At 65.5% G+C, this 24,018-nt stretch overlaps 1 protein-coding gene across 2 annotated transcripts in view; it reads left to right on the forward strand.

Annotated features, from left to right (window-relative positions):
- AXIN1 (axin 1) overlaps positions 1-24,018 on the forward strand; it is a 71,459-nt gene that overhangs the window by 34,873 nt on the left and 12,568 nt on the right. For both annotated transcript variants that reach the window (XM_058285608.2, XM_058285607.2), the window contains exons 3-5: positions 11,759-11,899; positions 17,318-17,414; positions 23,119-23,256. In XM_058285608.2, coding sequence (XP_058141591.1) covers positions 11,759-11,899; positions 17,318-17,414; positions 23,119-23,256 — 376 coding nt within the window. The remainder of the gene's footprint in view (positions 1-11,758; positions 11,900-17,317; positions 17,415-23,118; positions 23,257-24,018) is intronic.

Consider the following 24,018-nt stretch of genomic DNA (forward strand, 5'->3'; position numbering starts at 1 on the left):
GGTTGAACCAGGTCCTCGTGTGTGGGGAGCCGGTGCTCAGCCGCGGAGCCCTCTGGCTTCCCCGAGTTGTTTCTCGTGCTCGTTCTGCTTGTTATTTGTTTCTGTTTTTCAGGAGGCACCGGGAACCAAACCTGGGACCTCCCCCGTGGGACTTGGGCGCTCGCTCGCTTGAGCCACATCCGTTCCCCTGGTTAGCTTTAGACACATTTGTTAATTTAGTGTATTTGGCTTTCTGATAAGGTAGTCATGTTAGGTTCATTTGGATAGAGTGAAACTCCTTAAGAAGAAGTGCAGACCTTGAAACAGTGTGTAGCAGTTTGATATGGTTATGAATTCCAAAAATAGATATTGGATTGTGTCTGTAAACTGGTCTCTCTGAAGTTGCACATTTACTTAATTAAATTATAATAAGGGCTTTGATTGGGCCGTGACGATAGGGTGTTGAGTCCCTACCCGTGGGTGGTGGGGACTCACAAATAAAAGACATGGCGAAAGAAGGGACTTAGAGTTTTGATGCTGGAGTCTTGAGCTGGAGCCTTGGGAAGTAAGCACACAGAGGCGCAGAGGAGCTCAGTTGTGAGGATAGAGAAATAAGCCCCAGAAATGTAGGAACCCAGGAAGCCTGAGCCCTGGCAGACGTCGGCAGCCGTCTTGCTCCAAGTAGGCTTTGGTGAGGGAAGTAATTATGCTTATGGCCTGGTACCTGTGGGCTTCTACCCCAAATAAATACCCTTTATAAAGACCAGCCAATGTCTGGTATTTTGCATCAGAACCCCTTTGGCTGACTAATACACAGTCTGAAAGAAAACTTTAGCAGAAAAGTCAAATAGTTTAAAAAAGATAAAGAAATTCTGTTTTTCCCATAGCCTTCCTCTCTGAACAGAGGTTTTTTTCCCACATGCCCAAAGTAAAGGAAACTAGACAGTAAACTTTCAAGTGTTAAGGCTGTCAATGTTTATTTTTATTTTCCAGCCACACTTAGCACAGAGATCTGAGGAATAATCAGATAATTTTATGAAACAGAAGGTGATGTAAGGCTTGGAGGTGGCGTTTCTGAATTACAGTGGTGTGGCAGTTTGATATTATTTATGAATTCCAAAAAGAGATATTGATTATGTTTGTGAACTGGTCTTTTTCTCTGGGCATGATACCCTTTGGTTTAAATTCAGGGCTCTACGTTTGCTTGACTGAATCCAGATGAGGGCTTTGGCTTGACCATGTCATCGGGGCATGGGGGTTGAGTCCGTTCCCCCTTGGTGGGCCAAAAAAACAGACTCTCAGGCAGAAGTAGAGACACAGGAGAACACAGAGGAAGAGAGCCGGCGCCGTGGACCGTGATCCTGACCATGCACAGCTGGTGGTGCAGGGAACAGAGCAGCTGAGCCTGGGAAGAAACGAGCCCCGCAGGCAGCGGGAGAGGAAGGAGCTGGGCCAAGCCTCGAGAGGAAGCCGGAGCCTCGGACCTCTCCGCTGTCCGGCTCAGCACGTGGCCGATGACTGGGTGAGGAAGTGCCTCGGACGGTACCCTGGTTGGACTCTTCAGGCCTTGGGGCTCTAAGCTCCCGCCGCGAATGAACCCTTTACGAGAGCCCACGGCGTTCTGTCCAGTGCCCCTGTGGCGACAGCACGCTGGGCCTGCGGGCCGCGGCTCCCGGCTGCCGCCCTGCACGAGCTCCGGGGCCTCTGGGGCCCACAGACCCGCAGTGTGAGCACGGGGCGGGCGGGGGCCCTGCGGGGCAGGTGGGGGGCGGGCCGAGCACAGCCGGGCAGGCCGGGGCCTTTGGAGCAGCCCCCGAGGGCGGAGCCTGTGTCCCCCTGGCCCGGCCCACGGCCGTGGGCGCTGCTCCCAGCATTCCCTGCCTGTTTCTGCCTTGCGTGCCGCGCGTGGAGCCCGTGGGCGTCTGGCGCGGACCAACGTCGGCCTCCGCTCCCTCGTTCCCCAGCCCCTGCTTGCCCGCCTGCCTTCCTCTCCGTGTCGTAAACGGTGCAGAACGCCCTAAACCGTCGAGAACTTGTGTAAACACCGTCGCCGCCTTCCCACCCCTGCATCCTTCGTGGCTGCCACGCCTGGCGTGCGCGTGGGCCCTGCCGCCAGCGCGGGCCTCTCCCTGGATTCTGTGGCACTGCCCTTTGACCTTTGGCCCCTCGCCAGGCACTCAGCCTTGCCTTTTGGGGCTCCTCTCCCCGGAGCTCCCCACGGATGCCGGCCTGCCCACCTGGGACCCCTGGGTGCCAGCCCCACCCTGTTCCTGGGCCGCTCTGCTGCCAGAACCGCGCCCACGGCGGCTGGCATCTGACCCGCCGCCCTCGTCCCGCACTGCCGCCGCCCCGTGTCCTGAAGCGCTGCCCTGGCCCCTGCCAGCGGCAGGCTTAGTGCTCCTGGGGCGGGCACCGGGCATGGGGGCTGCTCCTCTGCCGCAGCACTCCCCGTCCCCCTCCTCCGGCCTCCCTCGCGTCCTCGCGCCAAGCCACTGGCCCCTGCCCCGTCCACCCTGTGCATGCCCCAGCTGCCTCTGCCCGCCGTGCCCGGCTCGCCAGCCCTCGACCGCCCGCCCTGAGCTACTGAAAGGGCCTGCCTGCCGGGCAGGGAGGCCTCGGCAGCTCTGCCTCCATCCAGCAGGGAGGGCAGGCAGTGTCCAGGAGGGCGTGGGGAGCTGTCGGCGTTGGCGGCGCTGCAGCAGCCTCGGTGCGCAGCATTGGCTGCCTCCTCTAGGAAAGGACTTGGGGTGCCAGTGCCATTGGCTGACTCAAGGCCCTCCAGGCAGGGTGGTGGCGAGAGGCAGAGGGACAGCCCTGAGCCGCTCCTGCCTGTTCCCAGACTCAGCAGCAGGTCCCCGAGGCGCTGCGCTGCGCCAGAGCAGATGGGCACGGAGTGCGGGTGATGCGAGCTCCGCCCCAGTTTCCAGGTTAACGCAAGGCCCCTATCGAGGGTGCTCCACACGGGGTGCAGAGCAGCGCCCGTCGTCCCCGTGCCTGCAGGCGCCTCTGCGGCCCGGGCGTCTCTGGGGCGTCTCTGCGGGGCGTCTCTGGAATGTCTGGGGCGTCTCCGGGAAGGTCCACGGGAACAGGCATGACGCGGAGGAGAGGGCCGGCGTCGTGGAGGGTTCCAGAAAGCGCAAGGCTCGCTGAGGGGCGGGGAGCGCCGGAGGCTTCGAGGCCGAGAGCAGGAGCAGGACGCTGGGTGCAGGCTGGGCCCCGGGGCGCCTGCCGAGGACGGGAGCTGTGGGCGGCTGGGCTGGGGAGAAGGGCCCGCGCCGGCGCGGGAGGGGCGGGGTCCGCGGGCAGGGGTCCCGGGCTCCAGGTGTCTAAGAGAAGCGCGCGCGGGGTAGGAGGGCGCCCTGCACGGGGCGAGGCGGGCGGGGAGAAAGCGGGGGAGCCCGTGGCTCCCGAAACCCGGGCGGCGCGTGACCCGTCGGGGACCGCTGCAGAGTGCTTCTTGGAGCTGATCCAGTCCTGCGGGTTGGGACCCCTTGACTGCGTGGGGTCGCTGGGGCCCTCGGGTGGGGTCGGCCGGGCCCTCGGGTGGGGTCAGCGGGCCCTCGGGTGGGGTCAGCGGGCCCTCGGGTGGGGTCAGCAGGGCCTCTGGGTGGGGTCATTGGGTGCCCTGGGTGGGGTGCGCCAGGGCCTTGCTGGGCCGCCTCATGGGGCGTGGCCCAGGGCGGTCTCGGCCCTGTTCAGCCCCTCTAAGCAGAGATGCAGAGACAAGGAGCCGCAACAGAAACCCGCGAGAAGCAGCGGGCCGAGGGGCCCCAGCGAAGCGCAGCGGCTCAGGAGAGGCCGAGGTGCGCCGGAGGAGGCCCGGGCCTCGCTCTGGGCAGAGCCGCGTCATGCCTGCCGCGTGGCTGGTGCCCGCGCGTGGCACGAACACCCCTCGGCGATGCCCCTGGGACGCCCACGGCCTCCCAGCGGTCGGCTTTTACCAAACATGCCCCGTGAAAGCCCGCCCGCTTCTGGTGCCGTGCCCCCAGCAGCCCTAAAGCGCGCGGTCACAGGCCAGACTCGCGTGAGGGCTGCCGCGTGCAGGGCCGGGCGCTGGCGGGCCGGGCGGCGGGCGCCTGTCGAGCGGGAGGCGGCGGCGGGAGCGGGCTGCAGTCTGTTGACGGAATGGAAGTCCCTGGGTCCCTCCTGACGTAAAAACGAGGGCGGGAAGCTGCGGGGGCCTGCGGTCCCCCCTGCAGGCGGGGGGTTCTGCAGAACTTGGGGCTACGTCAAATGTGGTCAGCCTGAGGAAAAGGCCCTGGCGGCGCGCGGCCAGGTGTGGCGGCCGCAGAGCCTGGCCGTCGCCGGGAGGGGCCGCTGGGAGCCAAAGCCTGGGCTGCCGTCTCAGGCTATGCCCCGGGGCGAGTGCCGGAGCCGTGGTTTCTGAGAAACATCCCGGGGACCTGCGATTTTACATTTACAGAAGAGGTGTGAAGAGCCCCCATATGCCCCACCTCTCGCCCCTCGCTTCTCCTACTCGTATTACAACTGATGAACCAGTACTGACACCCTGTGATCAAGTCCGTCTCGTGCCTGATTCGTGCGCCCTTACTTACCCCACACCCCCTTCCCAGGCACCCCCCCGTTCCGCCCAGTGCGCGCTGCCCTTCTCCTTGACACCCCGAGGGCCTGCGGGGGCCCGCAGAGGTTCGGGGAGGCGCGTGGCGGGCGCGGCACCCGGAGTTTCTCCTCTCGTCCCCTCTCTCCCTACTGAACTCTTGGAAGGAGTCCCTCTTCAAACCAGCAGTTCAGGGGTGGGAAGTTGTGCTGCCTGAGGAGGAAGTGTCCGTGTAAATTATTTAAGGTATTTAGAACTCTTCTGTACAGGAGAATTGCCTGTCACACACCCCCCCATTTATTTATTCATTTATTCATATCAGCGTGGACTCCTGGATTTTTATTTTCTTTGAGTTATAATCCAATATTTTTTTCTTGAAGATTTTTTAATTTTCTCCCTCCCCTCTCCCCTGCCCTGCTGTTTTTGCTGTCTGTGTCTATTCTCTGTGTGATCCTCTGTATCTGTTTCTCTCTTTGTTATCTCTTCTCGTTTTTCTCCTCTAGGATTCACCGGGATTCCATCCTCGGGACCTCTGATGGGGAGAGGGTTCCCTGTCAGTTGCGCTACCTCAGTTCCTGGTTTCTGTTGGACCTCACCTTGACTCTCCCCTTCGTCTCTCTTTTGTTGCGTCATCGTCTTGCTGCGTGACTCACGGGCACTGGCTCACCACGCGGGCAGTGGCTTGCTGCGCAGGCACACTTTCTTTTTCAGGGATCGAACCTGGGTCCTCCCATATGGTAGGTGGAGGCCTTATCACCCGAGCCACATCCGCTTCCCTAATCCAATATTACATTATTTATTTATTTGCTCAGTGTTCCACCTTTAGCTGCTGGAAACTCTTTAACTTGGCTCTTTTTTAAAATTTTAATTGAGGAAGTTGCAAGTTTACAGAACAGCCACACATAACACGCATGATTCCCACACACCGCGCTGCTGCAACGCTTTCCTAGTTGATCAAGGGCTGTAGTCCGCCGCCTGCGTGGCGTGTCCCCACGGTCCACCCCGTTACTCACGCCGTGTCCTGGCGCCGTGCGTGTGTTGGGGTTCACGTGAGGAGGGTCTCGTGTGTGTTCCGCTGACCACGCCCCTCTGCCCCCACAGGGCTCCCTCTCCCCGGCCCCTGCCTGGCCGCCCGCCCGGCGTGGACACTCGTGGCTCGTGTCCAGAGAGGAAGCCTCACCCCTCCCGCCCCGTGGGGGCCTAGCACCCTCGTTGCCATTGACGCGAGATACACAGGGCTGCTGTTAGCTGTAGTCCGTAAGCTCCAGCCGTCGCGGGGGCCGCACTGTTTCACACTCCTGCCGGCAGCGCGTGCGGGAGCCGTTTCCCCGGAGCCTCGTGGGCAGCGGGGGCTGTCGCCACTCTGCTTTAATCGTAGGTGAGCGTGCGGGGGCTTGAGTGCCTCTCCTGTGGGCTCGTCTGTCTGCGTCCTCTCTGATCAAGTGGCCCTTTCTGTCTTTTGCCTGCTTTCCAATGGGGCGCTTCAGTTTTTTGTTTGTTATTAGCTTTTGAGGGTTTTTTTCCTTATTTTTCCTCCCTCCCCCTCCCCGTTTCTGCTGTGTCCACTCGCTGTGTGCTCTTCTGCGTCTGTTTATTCTCATTAGGCGGCTCCGGGAACCCATCCTGGGACCTTCTGGAGTGGGAGAGGGGTTATTCTCTTGCGTCACCTCAGCCCCCTAGTTTGCTGCGTCTCCTGTCATCTCTTCTCTGTGTGTCTGTTTTTGTTGTTGCGTCATCTTGCTGCGTCAGCTCTCCGTGTGGGCAGCACCGTCCTGGGTGGTCTGCACTCTTTGTGCGGGGGCCACTCCTTGCACGGGGGGCACCCCTGTGTGGAGCGGCACTCCTTGCCCACGGCAGCACTCCACATGGGCCAGCTCCACACGGGTCAGGAGCCCCTGGGTTTGAACCCTGGACCCTCCATATGGTAGGCAGACACTCTATCAGGTGAGCCACGTCCGCTTCTCAGGTACTGAGTTTTGAGAGTTCTTTAGATGTTTCTTAATACTAGTCCTTTGTTGGATATGTATGTGGCTTACAAACGTTTTCTCCTACTCTGTAGGGCTTTAAAAATTCTTTTAGGAGCGTCTTTCATGGAGTAAGTTTTTAATTCTGATAAAGTACAGCTTAGCCGTTTACCCTTCTATGGATTGTGCTTTTGATGTCAAATCCTAGAACCCTTTGCCCACCCAGATTCTGAGTGTTTCTCCTGTGTTTGTGTGTGTGCTTGTTTGGATTGAACCTGGGACCGTTATGCTGGAAGCCGGTGCTCAACCACTGAGCCACATCAGCTCCTCTGAGTTGTTTGTTTGTTTGTTTAAGATTTATTTTATTTATTTGTTTCTCCCCACCCCCTCATTGTTTGCACTTGCTATGTCTGTTTGTCTTCCTTGTTTCTTTTCAGGAGGCACCGGGAACTGAACCCAGGACCTTTGATGGGAGGGAGGTGCCTAATCTCTTGAGCCACCTCCTTTCCCTGCTTTGTTGTGTCTCTCATTTTACTTTCTCTTCTTGTGTCTCTTGTATCATATTGTTGCATCAGCTCACCACGCCTGCCCGTTGCTTCAGCTTGCTGTCTCACTCGTCTTCTTTAGAAGGCACTGGGAACCTCTGCTCCCTGTTTTGTGGTGTCTCTCATTATGTTTTTCTTTTCTTCTTGTGTCTCTTGTTGCGTCAGCTTGCCACACCTGCTGTCGCACCAGCTTGCTATCTCCTTGAGGAGGCACTGGGAAGCGAATCAGGGACTTTCTGTGTGGTAGGCAAGAGGTCAACCACTTGAGCCACATCCGCTCCCCTCTCCTGTTTTTTTTTCTTATTTTTGCCCCTCCCCCCATTCTGTTGTCTGCTCTGTGTTCATTCACTGTGTGTTCTTTCTGTTGTATTCTCATTAGGTGGCTCTGGGAACCCATCCTGGGACCTTCCGGGATGGGGGAGAGGTGACCAGTCTCTTGTTCCACCTCAGCTCCCTAGCTTGCTGTGTCTCACATTATCTCTTCTCTGTGTCTCTCTTTCTGTTGCGTCATCTTGCTGCGTCAGCTCTCCCTGTGGGCGGCGCCATCCTGGGCGGTCTGCCCTCCTACACGGGGCTGCGCTCCTTGTGCAGGGGCCACTCCTTGCGCGGGGGGCACCCCTGTGCAGGGCGACACTCTGTGTGTGGCAGCACTCCACGTGGGCCAGCTTGTCACACGGGCCAGGAGGCCCTGGGCATCGAACCCTGCACCTCCTATATGGTAAGGCAGAGCCTCTATCTGTTGAGCCACGTCTGCTTCCCTCCTATGTTTTATATGAAAAAGTTTTGCAATTTTTCATTTTGTGTTTTAAGTCCTTGATCCAGTTTTTGTTCATTTTTTTAAACAAGGTGTGAGACTTAGTTCGAGGTTCCTTTTTTTTGCCTGTGTAATCCCCATTGCTCCAGCACCAGTTAGTGAAAGGGCTGGCGGCCTCTGCTGAGTTGTCACTGTGTCTTTGTGAAGTCAGTGGCACATGCCTGTGCCTGCAGCTGAACTGGAAGAGAACAGTCTCTTCGACAAGTGGTGCTGGGAAAGCTGCTGTCCACGTGCCGGAGAGTGCAGGGCGCCCTCCCTCCAGCCCAGCCCACGTTAGCTCAGAATCGAGCAGTGCCCGAGATAGAGGTGCTGAAAGCGTTGAAAAAAGAAAAAGACTCTCAGAAGAAAACATGGGGAAAAATCTCAGGACCTCGTATTTGGCAATGTAGTCTTAAATTTTACACCAAAAACATGAGAAAAAAGAAGAAAGGAAAAAACAGATAATTGGAATTCATCAAAATTAAAAATTTCTGTGCATTTGAGGACATTATCAAGAAAGTAAAAAGACAACCAACAGAATGGGGGAAAATATTTTGAAACCATCTATCTGATAAAGGTTTAATAACCAGAGTGTGTGCAGAGCTCCTACAGTCAACCAGAAAAAGGCAAAACAACCCCGTTAAAAATGGTCGAAGTGCTTCGCTCCCTCTAAACAGCCAGTGAGCCCAGGAAAAGCTGCTCAGCATCGGGCTTCGGGGAAATGCTGGGTGGACCACGTGAGGAAAGCGCCCGTGCACTCCCTGGTACTGGGTCTAGTGCCGTGCTGCAGGTTGAAGAGATTTGGACTGTTAAAAGAAAGCCACACTGGAAAGTGGATTTGTTCACCTGATAGAGCGTCTGCCTACCACATAGGAGGTCCAGGGTTCAAACCCCGGGCCTCCTGACCGGTGTGGAGCTGGCCCATGCGCAGTGCTGATGTGCGCAAGGAGTGCCCTGCCACGCAGGGGTGTCCCCCGTGTAGGGGAGCCCCATGCTCAAGGAGTGCGCCCCGAAAGGAGAGCTGCCCAGCGTGAAAGAAAGTGCAGCCTGCCCAGGAATGGTGCTGCACACACAGAGAGCTGACACAGCAAGATGACGCAACAAAAAGAAACACAGATTCCCGTGCAGCTGACAAGAATACAAGCAGACATAGAAGAACATACAGCAAATGGACACAGAGCAGACAACGAGGGGGAGGGGAGAGAAATAAAATTTTAAAAAAGCCACAGCGCAGTGCCACTTCCTAACCCCTCGGAGGGTTATCAAGAAACAGCCCAAAGTATCAAGTCCTGGGGAGGGGGGAGGAGCAGGAGCCACGCCTGTGGCCGCCCCAGAGGACCCAGCGGAGCCGCTGGGCGCCCTGGGCGTGTGGGGCGGCGCCCGTGCCCGCGTGGTGCCGGCCGCGCCCTGCCTGCGTAGTGGTCTAGAGATCTCCTGCGTTAGAAGGGGCAGCGCAGGGCGGGAGCCCGCCAGGCCCGGCGTGCGCCTCGCCACCCAGCGCACGGCTGCGGCAGGCCGCATCACCGGGCCGCAGTGCGCGCCGCCCGGGCCTGCGTGGAGCACGCCTTCCTGCCGCCACACCCGGGGCACGGACCGAGCCCCAGCCTCGGTACTGCATGAAGGCCGCCTACTGAGCGCCGGCTGTGTACCATGGGCCAACTGTGTACCAAGTGCCAGACGCATACCGAGTGCCGACTTGTTTACCAAGCGCCAGGTGTGTACTGAGTGCCGACTCTGTACTGTAAACTGTGTACGGAGCGCCAGCTGTGTACCGAGCGCCGACTCTGTACCGAGTGCCGGCCGCGTACTGAGCGCCAGCTGTGTACCATGCAGCTGTCTTCTCCCGCTTGACGGCACCTGCTCGCTCTGGCCAGCTGCTCTCAGCCTTCCTGCGGTCCTCACTTCCTGACACGTTTGTTGCTGATTTAGAATGACCTTGTGTTCCAGCAGATGAGGTGGGAAGACTCTGACGCTGGCGGGCAAGGTGACTGTGGCTGCGGCGCGAATGGCGCCACCGCGGCGTCTCCCCTCCTGCCCTGTGGCGCAGCGCGCGGCCAGTGCTGTCTGACCAAAGCTGGGGCTTTGGTGCCGGTGGCTCAGATGTGGGGCCTGGGACCTGCACAGCAAGCCTACCCCCTCGGGAGCCCCCACCTGCTGGCGCCGGCAGGCAATGCACACAGCCTCTTAAAGGCTCAGCCTCTGGCTGGTGCTCACGGCGCCCAGAGGCCACTGGCCCGGCCTGATGAAGACGCATCCCGAGCGGGGCGTCCCCTGCTCGTCAGTGTGTGCGCAAGGGGCACAGCCCGCTCACCAGCACATGCCGGCACACGCCGGCACACACTGGCACACGCTAGCACACGCCGGCACACGCTAGCACACGCCGGCACACGCTAGCACACGCTGGCACATGCTGGCACACTCTGGCACATGCTAGCACACGCTGGCACACGCTAGCACACACTGGCACACGCTAGCACACGCCAGCACATGCCGGCACACGCTGGCACACGCTGGCACACTCTGGCACATGCTAGCACACGCTGGCACACGCTAGCACACACCGGCACACGCTAGCACACGCTGGCACACGCTAGCACACACCGGCACACGCTGGCACACGCTAGCACACGCTGGCACACGCTAGCACACGCCGGCACATGCCGGCACACGCTGGCACACGCTGGCACACGCCGGCACATGCCGGCACACGCTAGCACACGCTGGCACATGCTAGCACACGCCGGCACACGCCGGCACACGCTAGCACACGCCGGCACACGCCGGCACATGCTGGCACACGCCGGCACATGCTGGCACACGCCGGCACATGCCGGCACACGCTAGCACACGCTGGCACACGCTAGCACACGCCGGCACACGCCGGCACACGCTGGCACACGCTAGCACACTCTGGCACATGCTAGCACACGCTGGCACACGCTAGCACACACCGGCATACGCTAGCACACGCTGGCACATGCTAGCACACGCCGGCACATGCTAGCACACGCTGGCACATGGCTGCTCAGTGGCAGCAGCGTCCCAGGTCAGAGGTGAGGCCGGCTCCGGGCCGGCGGCGGGCAGTGGTCCCAGCCAGGCCCTGTGCCTTTGTGCCCCTGTGCCCCACAGTCCCCCACAGTCCCCCACAGCCCCCCATGGTGGTCTGGGCCTCCCCGTCGGTCAGAGGAGTGTGGCGGGGGAGGAGAGTGTGGCCTCGGCGCAGGCAGTGCGGGGGTTTTGCGTCAGTGGGACGAGGAGCTCTGCCCGGGCGCGCGGGGCGGCTGTGGCTTTTCCCAGAGGCCACACACTCCTAAGCAGGAGGAAAGCTCCGAGGTGGCCCCTGCATCTGGGCTACAGAAGTGCCACGGAGGAAAGAGCCATAAACTGGGTTCTGTAGAAATAAAGCACTTGTAAAAATGTTTAAAGGTTTCCCGGAAATCAGTAAGAAAGTCACAAACCAGTTGTTAGAATACAGGCAGTGGGCACGAACAGGTAGCTCGGGAAAAAGTTAAAATGACAGAAAGGAGAAGCGCCCTGCCTCATGGCGCTGGGAAGCAGCGGGCGGAGGCGCTGAGAGTGTGGCGGGGGCCAAGGGCGGCGTGGCGGGGCCTGAGGGCGGCGTGGCGGGGGCCAAGGGTGGCGTGGTGGGCCGGTGGCCGAGGGCGGTGTGGCGGGCACCGAAGTGTATGGTGGGGGCCGAGGGTGGCATGGTGGACCAGCGGCCGAGGGCGGCCTGGTGGGGGCCGAGGGTGGCGTGGTGGGCCGGTGGCCGAGGGCGGCGTGGCGGGGGCCGAGGGTGGCGTGGTGGGCTGGGCGCCAAGTGCGTGGCAGGGGCCGAGGGCGGCATGGCGGGCCGGGACGGGCCAGGCGGGCCGGGGCCTGGTGGTCTTTAACTGCGCCTCCTGCCTCTTGCCCACAGGCATGGGTCCTGGCGGGAGCCCGTCCAGCCCTACTACGTCAGCTCTGGCCACGCCCTGGCCCCGGCCAGCAGCGCCAACGACAGCGAGCAGCAGAGCCTGTCCAGCGACGCCGACACCCTGTCCCTCACCGACAGCAGCGTGTAAGTCGGGGCCTGCTGGGGGGCCTTGCTTTGTCCCCACAGAAGCCTCGAGGGTCCTCTGGAACGGCGTGCGTGAGCCAAGCCTGCGGTGGGCGGAGCGCTGCTGCCCTGCCCGAGGACGCGCGCGAGGCGGGCAGGGCCTGGTTCCCCCGGGCCGCGTGTCCCCTAAAGACAGGCGCGGGTCAGCAACAGCCGTGCCTGTGCCGCAGCGTGCCCGAGACCCTGCGCTGCGGGGCTGCTCGGGACCTGAACGTAGACCACGTGTTGCCCGCTGCGGCCCCACGCTGGCCTCGGCACCGGCGGGGGGCCCGAGCGCCTGTGCCCGGCAGTCTAGCTCCTGCTGCCCAGGCGGCCACGGCTTCCCCCTGCCGGGCCACCCTCGGGGCGCTCGAGGGGCCCCTTCCCTCGGTGCGGGGGCTCTGGGGTTTGCATGTGAGGTGGCACCTTCCTTGCCCCACCAGGCTGGGCTGCAGGTCCCCGTCCACGCCCGGCTCGGGCCCCGTCCACGTCCAGCTCGGGTCCCCGTCCACACCTGGCTCGGTCCCCGTCCACGCCCAGGTCGGGTGCCTGGCTCAGGTCCCCATCCACGCCCGGCTCGAGCCCCCGTCCACACCTGGCTCGAGCCCCCCGTCCACGCCCAGGTCAAGCCTCGTCCACACCCGGCTCGAGCCCCCGTCCACACTCAGGTCAAGCCTCGTCCACACCCGGCTCGAGCCCCTGTCCACACCTGGCTCGGGCCCCCCGTCCACGCCCAGGTCAAGCCTCATCCACACCCAGCTTGAGCCCCCGTCCACACCCGGCTCGGGCCCCCGTCCACACCCGGCTCGGGCCCCCCGTCCACACCCGGCTCAGGCCCCTGTCCACGCCCAAGTCAAGCCTCATCCACACCCGGCTCGAGCCCCTGTCCACACCTGGCTCGAGCCCCATCCACGCCCAGGTCGAGGCCCCCGTCCATGTCCAGCTCAGGTCCCCGTTCATGCCCGGCTCAAGCCCCCATCCACGCCCAGGTCGGGCCCCCGTCCACACCCGGCTCGGGCCCCCGTCCACGCCTGGCTCGGGCCCCCGTCCACGCCTGGCTCGGGCCCCCCGTCCACGCCCAGGTCAAGCCTCATCCACACCCAGCTCGAGCCCCTGTCCACACCCAGCTCGGGCCCCTGGCACCCCCGGACCTGCCCAGCAGGCATGCCGCCGCCCACCACCTGTCGCGCCCTCCTCCACGGCCTCCCCCAGCAGGGGCTTCTGGGTAGAAAGGGAAACCAGGTCTGGTTAAGAGGAAGGAGGAAGGTCCTGCCCGGTTCAGCAGGTGCAGCCGAGCCTCGACGCCACTGCCCGCGCCACTGCCCGGCCCGCTTCCCCGAGTGCCGCGGGAGCCTCTACCTCCTCAGCAGCCCGCAGAGCCCCGGCGTCCATGCTCGCACGGGCCGCGGGGGCCTGGCTCTGCCGTCATGCTCGTCGTCTGCTGGCCCCCTGTGGTCCTAGCCTTTAAGGCGCACGGTGCGTTCTCAGCCACCCTTGGTTCGACTTTGCCGGGGTTTCGTGCAGAGCCCAGCACGGCTGTGAGGTCGTGTAGCTCCCGGCGTGGCACGGGCGACGCTGCAGCTCTGGGGGTTGCGTAGCCCCCGGCGTGGCACGGGCAACGCTGCAGCTCTGGGCTCCCGGGCCCCGCTCCTACAGTGTCCCTGCAGGTTGCATGGCTCTCTCCAGGAGAGGACACGTGCTCCTAAACGGAGGCCTCCACAGCGGGAAGCGCAGGACCTTCAGTTGGCGCCGTCTGCGCCACTCTCCTGGTCATCCTGCTGGGCGCCGAGCCTCGGGGTGGGTGTTCACAGACGTGGGTGCACTCGAGGGTGTCAGGCAGGAGCGGGACGCTGTGTTCCACGCCCTCCCTGCCCCGTCACGCGGCAGCTTCCTCGCTGGCGGCCAGGGAGCAGGCGCTCAAGGGTGCGTCCGAGATCGTGGGGACTTTCAGGAAACAAGTACTTGGTGGCCTCGGGATGCCCACACACCCAAGGCCATCCTAAGGAAACCGGCCGGAGGCGCGGGCAGGGCAGGGCACACCCAGTGTTTAATCACTTTTTAAATTACTTTTTTTTCCAAGTTATATATTTTTATTAAGTACTCTGATTAGTTACTTATTTTTAATCGTAAAGCACACACGATACGAAGATCACCTTCACCCTTTTAAGCGGACGCTCTCTGGTACGTGGCAGCACATGTCCCTGCTGCTGTCTGCGTGGGTGGTTCTCGTCGTGAGCCCGCTCCACTGGCCCACGCCGCATGTGCCCCCACCTCCAGGGACTGGCCGCCCTGAGCGTTCCGAGGAGAGACGAGACGCTCTTGCTCCATCTGGCGGTCCTCGTGCAGCGCCCCGTCTTCACGGGGGTCGTCCCGTCTTCACAGGGGTCGTCCCGGGGGGCGGGCTCCGCCCCGTGGCCTGGTCCACCTTGTGGCTGGCGTGGCCAGTGCCCACTTTCAGTTCTGGGGTGCACACCCGGAAGCGGGGTTGCTGGATCGGCGACAGCTTGTGTCAGATCTGGAGGACGGCCAGGTGTTCCCACCGCGCAGGGCCCGGGCTTGGACTGCTCGCCTTCCCAGGCCTGTCCTCCTGCCCCGTGCGTGGGCGCCGTGACCCGTCCTTGGCTCCCAGGGCTGCTCTCCAGCCGTCCTCGAGCCAACCCTTTTGGCCTTGGCTGACGGAGGAGTTCAGCCGCTTGCTGACTTTTTGTCGCAAGTCAGATGATTGGTTGAACGTGGAATTGAGCCCGAGGGCAGCTGTGGATCCCCGACTCCCTGGACCTGGCTAGGTGGGGTGGGCTTGGCAGCTGTGCAGCAGACTCCTGGGCCAGGCTGAGAGCAAGGCCTTCTCACCTGCTCTGACTATCGCCTGAGTCGGGGAGGACCTGCGAGCTGGAAGAGCATCTACAAGCCGGGGGAGCCCCTGCAAGCCAGGACCATCAGCAAGCTGGGGGAGCACCTGTGAGCTGGGGGAGCAGCTGCGAGCTAGGGGAGCATCTGTGAGCTGGGGAGCATCTGCGAGCTGGGGGAGCACCTGTGAGCTGGGGGAGCAGCTGCAAGCTAGGGGAGCACCTGTGAGCTGGGGGAGCAGCTGCGAGCTAGGGGAGCATCTGTGAGCTGGGGAGCATCTGTGAGCTGGGGGAGCAGCTGCGAGCTGGGGGAGCAGCTGTGAGCTAGAGGAGCAGCTGCACCTCAGGACAGCACCTGAGATCCAGGGGAGCGTCCGAGAGCAGGGGGAGCCCCTGTGAGCCAAGGGAACATCTGCACCTCAGGGGATCACTTGAGAGCCGGGGAGCACTCTGCCTCGGTGGAGTGCTTTGCCTTTGGGAGGGGACCGAGGGGACCCTCCTGGTCTGACCTGAGAGCCCGAGCCACCCGTCAAGGCGCCCGGCGCGACCTCAGAAGAGCCGGCGAGAAGCTCTTCACCTCCTGGCCCCCTCGGGTCCTGGTTTCCTGCACCTGGCCCGTGTTTCGGTGGCGCTCAGCCCGGGGCGCCACGGCGGCCAGCGTGCAGTCCTGCGCCTCCGCCTGGCTGTCCCTGGGTGGGCGCACTCTTCAGGAGCCGTGCCCCTACTCCCCGGAGCGGTGGAGGGTCCTTCCCGGGCTGTGGCCTCCGGAGCAGGGTCTGGGCGCGGCCAGAGGTTGCCCGAGCCCCCGGCAGCGCGAGGCAGAGTGCCCGCCAGGCGGGGCCGTAGGAGCCGTACACGTGCCCGGGCAGGCCTCGGGTGGCACAGGGTTCCCTCAGAGCAGCAGTGCCCGTGAGGGGCGCACTGGACGTTGGGGAGACTCTTTACATACCCGACTGCTCTGGAAACCGAGGCCCGGCTGGCCTGGCCTGCGCACTGCCCGCTCCGGGTTGCCCAGCCTCGGGGCAGGGGCCTGAGGCCAGAAGCAGCGCCGGGCGCCGGGCGGGGACGACGCAGCACAGCCTCCCACTGCGCCCTTCCACATGGCCCGGGCGCAGAGGCGTTCTCTTTCACAAGGAAGGTGCACAGGCCCCGCGTGGGGCCCAGGTGCGTGCAGACCAGTGCGCCGAGTCGCGGCGGGGCCCCGGCCGCCCAGCGCTTGGCCGATGTGTCCCAGCGCTGCCGCTCATGCTTGGAGCTGACCTGCCCGTGTGCCTGGTGGCGGTGAGGGGCCTCCTGGCGGCTCCCCAGAAGCTCTCCGCTCGGGGGTGCTGGGGCGAGGAGCCTGACGGCAGGTGCTTTGGGAGGCCCAGGGGACGTTTGTTCCCGGCGCTGCAGCAGACCCCAGCGCAGGGGCACACAGCGGCACCGAGCGGCCACAGCCTCAGGGCGGCCTCCTCGGGGCCAGCATCTTCGGGTCTCGGCTGTTCCCACGCGGAGCTCGTGGCGTCCCCTCCTCTATCCTCCAGTTCGGGGGCTTCCAGCTTCTGGCCGCTCCCCGGGCCTCCGCTCCATCCCTGTCCAGTTTCCTGCAGCCGGATGGGATGAGTCCCCCCTCCCTGGCCTTGACACACAGCGTCTTCCAAGGCCCTGCTGACACGGCTACGCCCAAGGGCCTGGCGTGCAGCCGCGCCGTGCTCTGCCTTCTCTCGCATGCCCCTGCGCTTCCGGGACTTCGTCCTGGGTTTAGGGCCCCTTGCCTCGTCTTTGGAGGCCGTTCCCGCGTCAGGGCCCTTGGTGGGGCCGTGGGTGGGGCCTTGACCGCGTCCTCTTGGGCACGAGTCTCCAGGGCAGTGAGTAGAGCGACGGTGTCAGGGATTGCCTGCGCGGGCCTCGGCCCTCTGGAGGACAGGTGGAGGGCCTCGGTGCCCACCCAGGAAGCCATTGCTCCCCTCGTGAGCCCGGCAGGTTCCCGGCGCTCAGCGGGACACGCCCGGGGGCCGCTTCCTCCAGGGGCCTCCTCCAGGCCGGCGGCGAGGACCTCTGGGGGCTAGGGACTGCGAGCCCTGCAGCCTGTTGCACACACGCCATTCCAGAACGCGTGGAAACGGGTTTTAGCCGACATCTTGAAAAAGCAGGCCGACCCCGCCTGCGGAGAGAATGGCATGGCCAACAGACGCCAGGAGAAATGCCCCCTCGGTGCCCGCTGGACGTGCCGGGGCCGTGCTGGCTTCACGGCCACGTGTGTGGGGGCATGGTGCACACGTGCGTGATAACAGAGGTGTGTGTATGCATGTGTGTGAGCACACAAGTGTGTGGATGTGAGTGTACGTGTGTGAGAACACAGGTGTGTGTGTGGGCGTGACTGCACGTGTGCGTGGGAACACAGGCGTGTGTGCTTGCGTGGGAGAGCACGGGCACGTGTGTGGGCGTGCGTGCGCTTGTGCACGTGGCGAATGCCGTGCGTGTGGGCGTGTGAGTGCATGCGCCTGCCTGTGCCGGCCTGGCCGGCGGCGGCGGCCTCTGCCCGCGCTCACGCCGCGTCTGTTTTGGACAGGGATGGCGTCCCGCCGTACCGGACCCGCAAGCAGCAGCGCCGGGAGGTGCAGGAGAGCGTCCAGGCCGGCAGGCGGGGTCCCCTGCCTCACGTTCCCGTAAGTACCGGCCGCCGCACCGCCCCCCCCCGCCAGCGCCCTGCGGGCCCTCGCGCAGGAGGCCCAGTGCAGCCCGGGGTGCCCGGTGGCGCTGCTTGCCCGTCGCCCTGTGGGCTGGCGGGGGCAGGGCTGCCGGCGACGTGGGCGCGAGCTCAGGGACCCTGGACGAGCGGCTTCTCCGGGGACGTGGCCTGCGGGCCCCGCTCCCGGGAGCCCAGCTCAGTTCCAGGGACGTCAGGGCTTTGGCCACGTGCTGGGACGTCCTGCTGGCTGCCGGCACGCCCTGCTGCGGGGTCCCTTGGCTTTCCTTACGCCCACACGTGCTGTGGGTGGAAAGCCCGCCGCCCAGGAGCTCACTGAGGGGCCGCGTGGGGAGCAGGTGGCACTCGCAGTGGCCGCAGGCGCCCATCCGCGGGACTTCTCCTGCGGTCATTCGGGTGAAGCTGCTTTTTGCTTCTGCCTCTAAATAAACGTCTTTCCCTTCCTGGGAACCACTGGGCAGGTGCCCTAACGTGGCTCTTTCCGTGGGACTTCCCTGGACAGAAACAAACCTCCCGCTTCCCTCCCGGCGCGGCGGGTCCCCCAGGGCTGCAGGGTGTGGGGAGTCGGGGAAACGGCACGTGTGCCCCCGTCCGCAGGGACGTTGGCGTCGACTGGCCGTTTAGCTGACCGGCGACCACACGAACACACCAGCGTTCCTTTGCGTCGCTCAGCTTTTCCACAGATGCTGTGGTTTCCAAATACGGACATGGTTTTATGTTTATGGTCGAGAAAAAAGAAAGTTAGTTTGTGCTCACCTCAGAAAAAGCAGCCGTGCGTTTTGTCACCTCCCAGTGGCCGCGGCAGTCTGCCCTAAACCAGGCGGGGTGTGTGCCCAGGAAACAGAGGAGGAGCCTGACGCGGCACGGCCTGTGCTCGGGGACAGGCTGCGCAGCCGGTCGGTTTAGCCGCGTGTCGTTGTCGCGGCCTTGCTGCATGCGGTCACGGCCAGGGTGTTGTCGTGGGGAGCTGGAGACACTGCAGCAGGGTCTGGGCACCGATGGGCAGCGCGTCCTCTTCCTGAGGACTTGGGGGTGCAGGGCAGAGCGGGCGTGGGGCACAGTGCAGGGCGGACGTGGGGGGCAGGGCAGGGTGGGCGCGGGGCACAGGGCAGGGTGGGCGCAGGGCGCAGCAGCACCCGGGGGCGCAGGGCAGGGCAGGCGTGGGGGGCAGGGCAGTGTGGGCACGGGGTGCAGCAGCACCCCGGGGCGCAGGGCAGGGCGGGCACAGGGCGCAGCAGACCCGGGGGTGTGGGGTGGGGCAGGGCGGGGCGCGGGGCGCAGCAGCACCTGGGGGCGCAGGGCAGGGCAGGCGCAGGGCGCAGGGCAGGGCGGGCGCAGGGCGCAGGAGCACCCCGGGGCGCAGGGCAGGGCAGGCGCAGGGTGCAGGGCAGGGCGGGGCGCGGGGCGCAGCAGCACCCGGGGGTGCAGGGCAGGGCGGGCGCGGGGCGCAGCAGCACCCGGGGGCGCAGGGCAGGGTGGGCGCGGGGCGCAGCAGCACCCGGGGGCGCAGGGCAGCGAGGGAGGCGGGCAGGAGCCCAGCGCCCACCTTTGGGGAGGGGCTGTAAGCGCGGGGGCTGGAACCAGCTCTGCGGTGGGAGCCCGGCTTCCCTCCGAGGGCACGGAGACGCCGCGGCAGCCGTGGGCACTCGCTCGCCCGGCCCCCATGGAGGGCCGCAGTCCCCAAGGAGAGGAGGAGGGAGGGCAGAAGGCGCCCCTAGCGCCTGTCCCCGACTCGGTGCTGGGGACACGCCTGGGGACGGGTGGCCGGGGCCGCTGCCAGCCCACGGCGACTCAGTGACATGAGCGCGTCGAGGGTGCGGTGCGCTGGTGCACGTGGCTGGAAACACCTCCATGACACGGGCACGCCGCACGGGCAGGGTGCCCCGGGCCGTCGGCTCCACGGTGCGGCTGGGGTAGGCGGCCAAGGGGCCTGGGCGAGGGCACTGCCCTGGCTGGGGAGGCAGCGGCCACGCCTCGGCCCTGGGAGATGCGGGAGACCGTCCCTGCGTGGTCCTTGCGGGTCTTCTGTAGGCTTGAGCGTCTCAAAACACATCCTCTCAGCTTAACTGTGAATTAGGGTGCGTCCTCGACAACAACCAAGGAGAGGGTCGGCCCGCGGAGGCCCGAGGCTTCGCTCAGGGGACGCGGTGGCCAAGGAGGGTGGGTCCCGGGCTCGGGGCGCTCGGCCCAGGCCGTGGACGGCGAAGCCCGGGGCGGGGCAGCACCGGCTGGCGGCCGTGGGCTGCGTGGACCCTGCGCCTCTGCCCCCTGCCTGGCTCCGCTGCCTAAGGCCGTCGGAGGACCTGCTTGTCCGGCTCAGACGGGGCCTGGCGCGAGGCAGCAGCAGCCCAGGGAAGTGCCACTGCCCAGCGGTGGTGGATGCCGTGCGGAGCGCTGTCGTGCTGCGTTCCAGTCGCGGCGTGGAAGCATGACGCAGCGCGCCAGGAAGGGTGTGCCCTGGGTGTGGCTGTGGGGGCCGAGAGCCCCTCCGCAGGACGCCAGTGGCCTCCCCTGGCGGCCTCCCCCTGCGGCCTGCCCCAGGCCCCTGCGCGGTGCCCGGGGTGCCGCCGCGGCTGGGCCTGACGGGTTCCCAAGGAGACGCGGTTGCCGTGAACGGCCTGCCCCTCCGGGCGGCTTGGGTTGACCGGTTGAGGCTGCACTTTTTGGATTACGTCAAGATTAGCTTTTCTTTGGCCACGTCGCGGGGCGACTCGGGTGGTCCCACCCCCGTGGGCTATGGGAACGGACGCCCAAAGACGGGCTGTGCGCGCACGGAGGAGGACGCGGAGTCGAGCTTGGGTCGTGGAGCCCGGGGAGCGCCAGGCCGTTCCGAGAGTAGCTGAGAAGGCCCAGGAGAGACGGGCCGGGCGGGGACGCCGCGGGCAGCCTGCGGCCGAGCCGGGCCACGAGCCCCGGAGGCAGGCCGCCCTCGCCGCGCCACAGAGCGCCCACCGCGCTGCAGCAGGTGGAGGCGGCCTGCGGGGAGGTCACTAACGCGAGGGTCTCCCCAGTGAGCACCTTCGCCAGCGCCAGCAGCGCTCCAGCCCTTGCTCGCACCGCGGCTGGGACAGGTGGGTGGAGCGCCGGCCGGCGGTGACCCTGCCCTCGGCCCAGGAACGGCAGTTCTTCCTGTGTCCTGAAGGTCACGGCAGGGCCGGCGGCACAGGGCCCGTGCCGCGGCGCTGGAGGAGCTCCCCTGCCCTGCGCTGCCGGGAAGGGGCTGCCCAGGCGGGACCGTGCGGCGGGTCACCCCGTCCCGTCCCCCGCGTCCTGCCTGCTCGGCCAGGGAGGGCCCCTGGGCGCCGTCCCCTCTCTGGGCGGCGCCTCCTCCCTCAGCCAGAAGGGCCGCCTCCTCCTCCAGGCGGTCAGAGCCGAGCCGCGCCCCCGAGGAGGGGCCAGCGCCCGCCAGGCAGGCCCCAGGGGCGCCCCGCTGTGCAGGCGTCTTCAGCCCCGAAGTCCGCGCCTTGTCCCGCGGATGTAAACGGGACACGGGAGACAGGCCGGCGGGGCCGCCTCGTGCCCTCGGGGGGCCGCGGGGCACTCCTTGGGGGCGGCGGGAGGTGCGGGGCCCCTGTCCACAGCCCCCAGCCCGGGGTCGGAGGGCACCGGGGGCGAGGCTGAGGGGCCGCACGGACGGACGGATGGGACCCCGAGGAGGCGGGTGCCTGGCTCTGCCGCTGAGTGCCCAGGGGCCGGGGGGCCTGTGCGCCTTCAGGGGAGCCTGGGACCTGGGGACCCTGGGGACCGAGGGAGCCTGGGGGGCCCAAGGGGGGTCCTGGGCCGTCGCGCAGGCCCCCCTCCCCCCCCACCCCCCGCGGTGCCGGCTGTGCTGAACCGGGGGCCTCGGGGTGCTGCCTGCAGCCCCCGCCCCGGGTGCCCCAGGGCCGTCTTCTCTGCTGCCCTCTCTTCTCTTTGGGGGTGATTCCCACACGTGGTCTGCGTGGCCAGCGTGTGCCGGCCGCGCCCTCTGGGGCGCTGGCCGCCCACGCACCGGGCTCTCCCCTCGGGATGCAGGAGGCTCCGCTCCCAGCCGGCGGGAGGAGTACGAGGAAGGAGCGGGGGCGGCCAGGCTCCCCACTGTGTTTGGCAGTCGCCCCGAGCGCACGGCCCCCTGCCCCCCTCCCTCCCGCCTCGCGCCCTCTCTCGTGGGTTCCCAGGTTTCCCGTGTTCCTTCACCTGAATTGCCTTCTTTGTGATTTTCTTCTCTTCTCCCCCAAGTCCAACGCTCTCTGGTTCCTGGTCGTTCCTGCATCTGGGGTGTTTGGTACTTGACGTCAAAGCCCCCGAGGGCGTGGGTCTGCCGGGCGTAGCCCGTTCCCCACCCTCGGGGCATTGGCCTACGTCCCTGGGGGTGGTCTCTGGGGGTCTCCACTGCCCCACGGCCCTGGCGAACCCTGCAGGCCCAGTCCAAGTCCTGCGCCCCCACGGCCTTGGTGAGCCCCCCAGGCCCCGCCGCCACTGCTCTCGCCCCCTTCTGGGGCTCTGCCCGCTGCGCCTTCTCCGGCCCCTTCAGTGATGCTCGCTGTGGCACCCCCCGCACTCCCCTCCCTCACCCTCCTGGGCCCCGTGCAACAGCAGGGCTGGGCTGACCCAGGCCCACCTCGAGACCCACGTTCTCAGTGACGCCGCCTCAAAGGACGTGATGGGAGGGGGCCCCGTGCCGTGGTCAGCCCCTGTGCCGTGCACACATTTTTTTATTCTTAAATGTTACATTAAAAAAAATATGAGGTCCCCATGTACCCCCCCACCCCACTCCTCCCACGTGAACAACCTCTTTCATCATCGTGGCACGTGCACTGCATTTGGTGAGTTCATCTGGAGCACTGCTGCACCACACGGACAGTGGTTCACATTGTAGTCCACACTCTCCCCAGTTCAACCATGTGGGCCACGGCAGGACGCACAGTGTCCAGCATCTGTCCCCGCAGCACCACCCAGGACAGCTCCAAGTCCTGGAATGTGGACTCTTTAAGGCCTTCTCTTTCAGTCTGTTTATAGGAGGTACCGGGGAGCGAGCCCGGGGCCTCATGCGTGGGAAGCGGGCCCTCAGCCGCCAGCTACGTCTGCTCCCCCGTTGCCTGACTTTGATGCCCAAGGGCGAGAGGACGGCGTGTGTGTTGCACGCTGTGAGGCGCGGGGGTGGGGCACACACTGGTCGTGCTGCGGGGACGACGTCACCCCGCCGTGCGCCGCCCCTGCGCCTTCCAGAGCTGCCCTCAGGCTGCACCTCCACAGCGTCCCGTGCCAGTCCCCGTCAGACCCTGGCCCGCCCTCGGACATCCCCCACGGGAAGGGTCTCGGGGGGCGTGAGCGGAGGCACCCGCCGCTCTCGGCACCTGCTCCAGGGCAGGCTGCGCCCTTGAGGCCCCTCCCAGGGCCCCTGGCCTGGTCCCCGGAGGCTGGGTCCCTGCGGGGGGTTCTGCCTCAGTGTCCCCAGTCGTCTTGTCGTGGGAGGTAGGACAGGAAGCGGTGACTTGCTGTGCCCTCGCCACCGTGGAGCAAGCCTGACGGCTGCGGGCAGCAAGCAGTGCATTCCTGGGCCGCAGGGCGGACCCTCGGAAGTAAACCCAGCCCTCGTGAGCTTCGGCCCCCAGAGGCCATGCGCCCGCCGGGCTGCAGGGGCGCGGGCGGCCCGCGGCGCCTAACCCGCCGTGTCCCCCCAGCGCACCTACCGCATGCCGAAGGAGGTCCGCGTGGAGCCCCAGAAGTTTGCAGCCGAGCTCATCCACCGCCTGGAGGCCGTCCAGCGCACGCGGGAGGCCGAGGAGAAGCTGGAGGAGCGGCTGCGGCGGGTCCGCATGGTGAGCCGGGGCCCTAGTGCGGGGGTGGAGCCCGGGACAGGCCGCCAGGCCTCCCCTGCACCAGCTCCTGTGGACGCGGGGCCTCTGGGTGCGGCCACCTCCCCCTGCAGGGGCACGCCCGGACCCAGCCCACCCCCCTGCAGAGGTGCGCCCCACCCCGCCTCCCCCTGCAGCGATGCGCCCCCGCCCAGCCCACCTCCTCCTGCAGGGGTGCACCCCCGCCCAGCCCACCTCCTCTTGCAGGGGTACGCCCCCACCCTGCCTCCCCCTGCAGTGATGCGCCCCCGCCCAGCCCACTTCCCCCTGCAGGGGTACCCCCCACCCCACCTTCCCCCGCAGCGATGCACCCCCGCCAGTCCACCTCTCCCTGCAGGGGTGCACCCCACCCTGCCTCCCCCTGCAGCGATGCGCCCCCCGCCCAGCCCACCTCCTCCTGCAGGGGTATGCCCCCACCCTGCCTCCCCCTGCAGGGGTGCACCCCCGCCCAGCCCACCTCCTCCTGCAGGGGTACGCCCCCACCCTGCCTCCCCCTGCAGCGATGCGCCCCCCGCCCAGCCCACCTCCTCCTGCAGGGGTACGCCCCCACCCTGCCTCCCCCTGCAGCGATGTGCCCCCCGCCCAGCCCACCTCCCCCTGCAGGGGTACACCCCCACCCTACCTCCCCCTGCAGCGATGCGCCCCCGCCCAGCGCACCTCCCCTTGCAGGGGTACGCCCCCCACCCTGCCTCCCCCTGCAGCGGTACGCCCCCGCCCAGCCCACCT

Source organism: Dasypus novemcinctus, chromosome 23 (genome assembly GCF_030445035.2).
Source record: "Dasypus novemcinctus isolate mDasNov1 chromosome 23, mDasNov1.1.hap2, whole genome shotgun sequence".
Classification (NCBI taxonomy): Eukaryota; Metazoa; Chordata; class Mammalia; order Cingulata; family Dasypodidae; genus Dasypus; species Dasypus novemcinctus.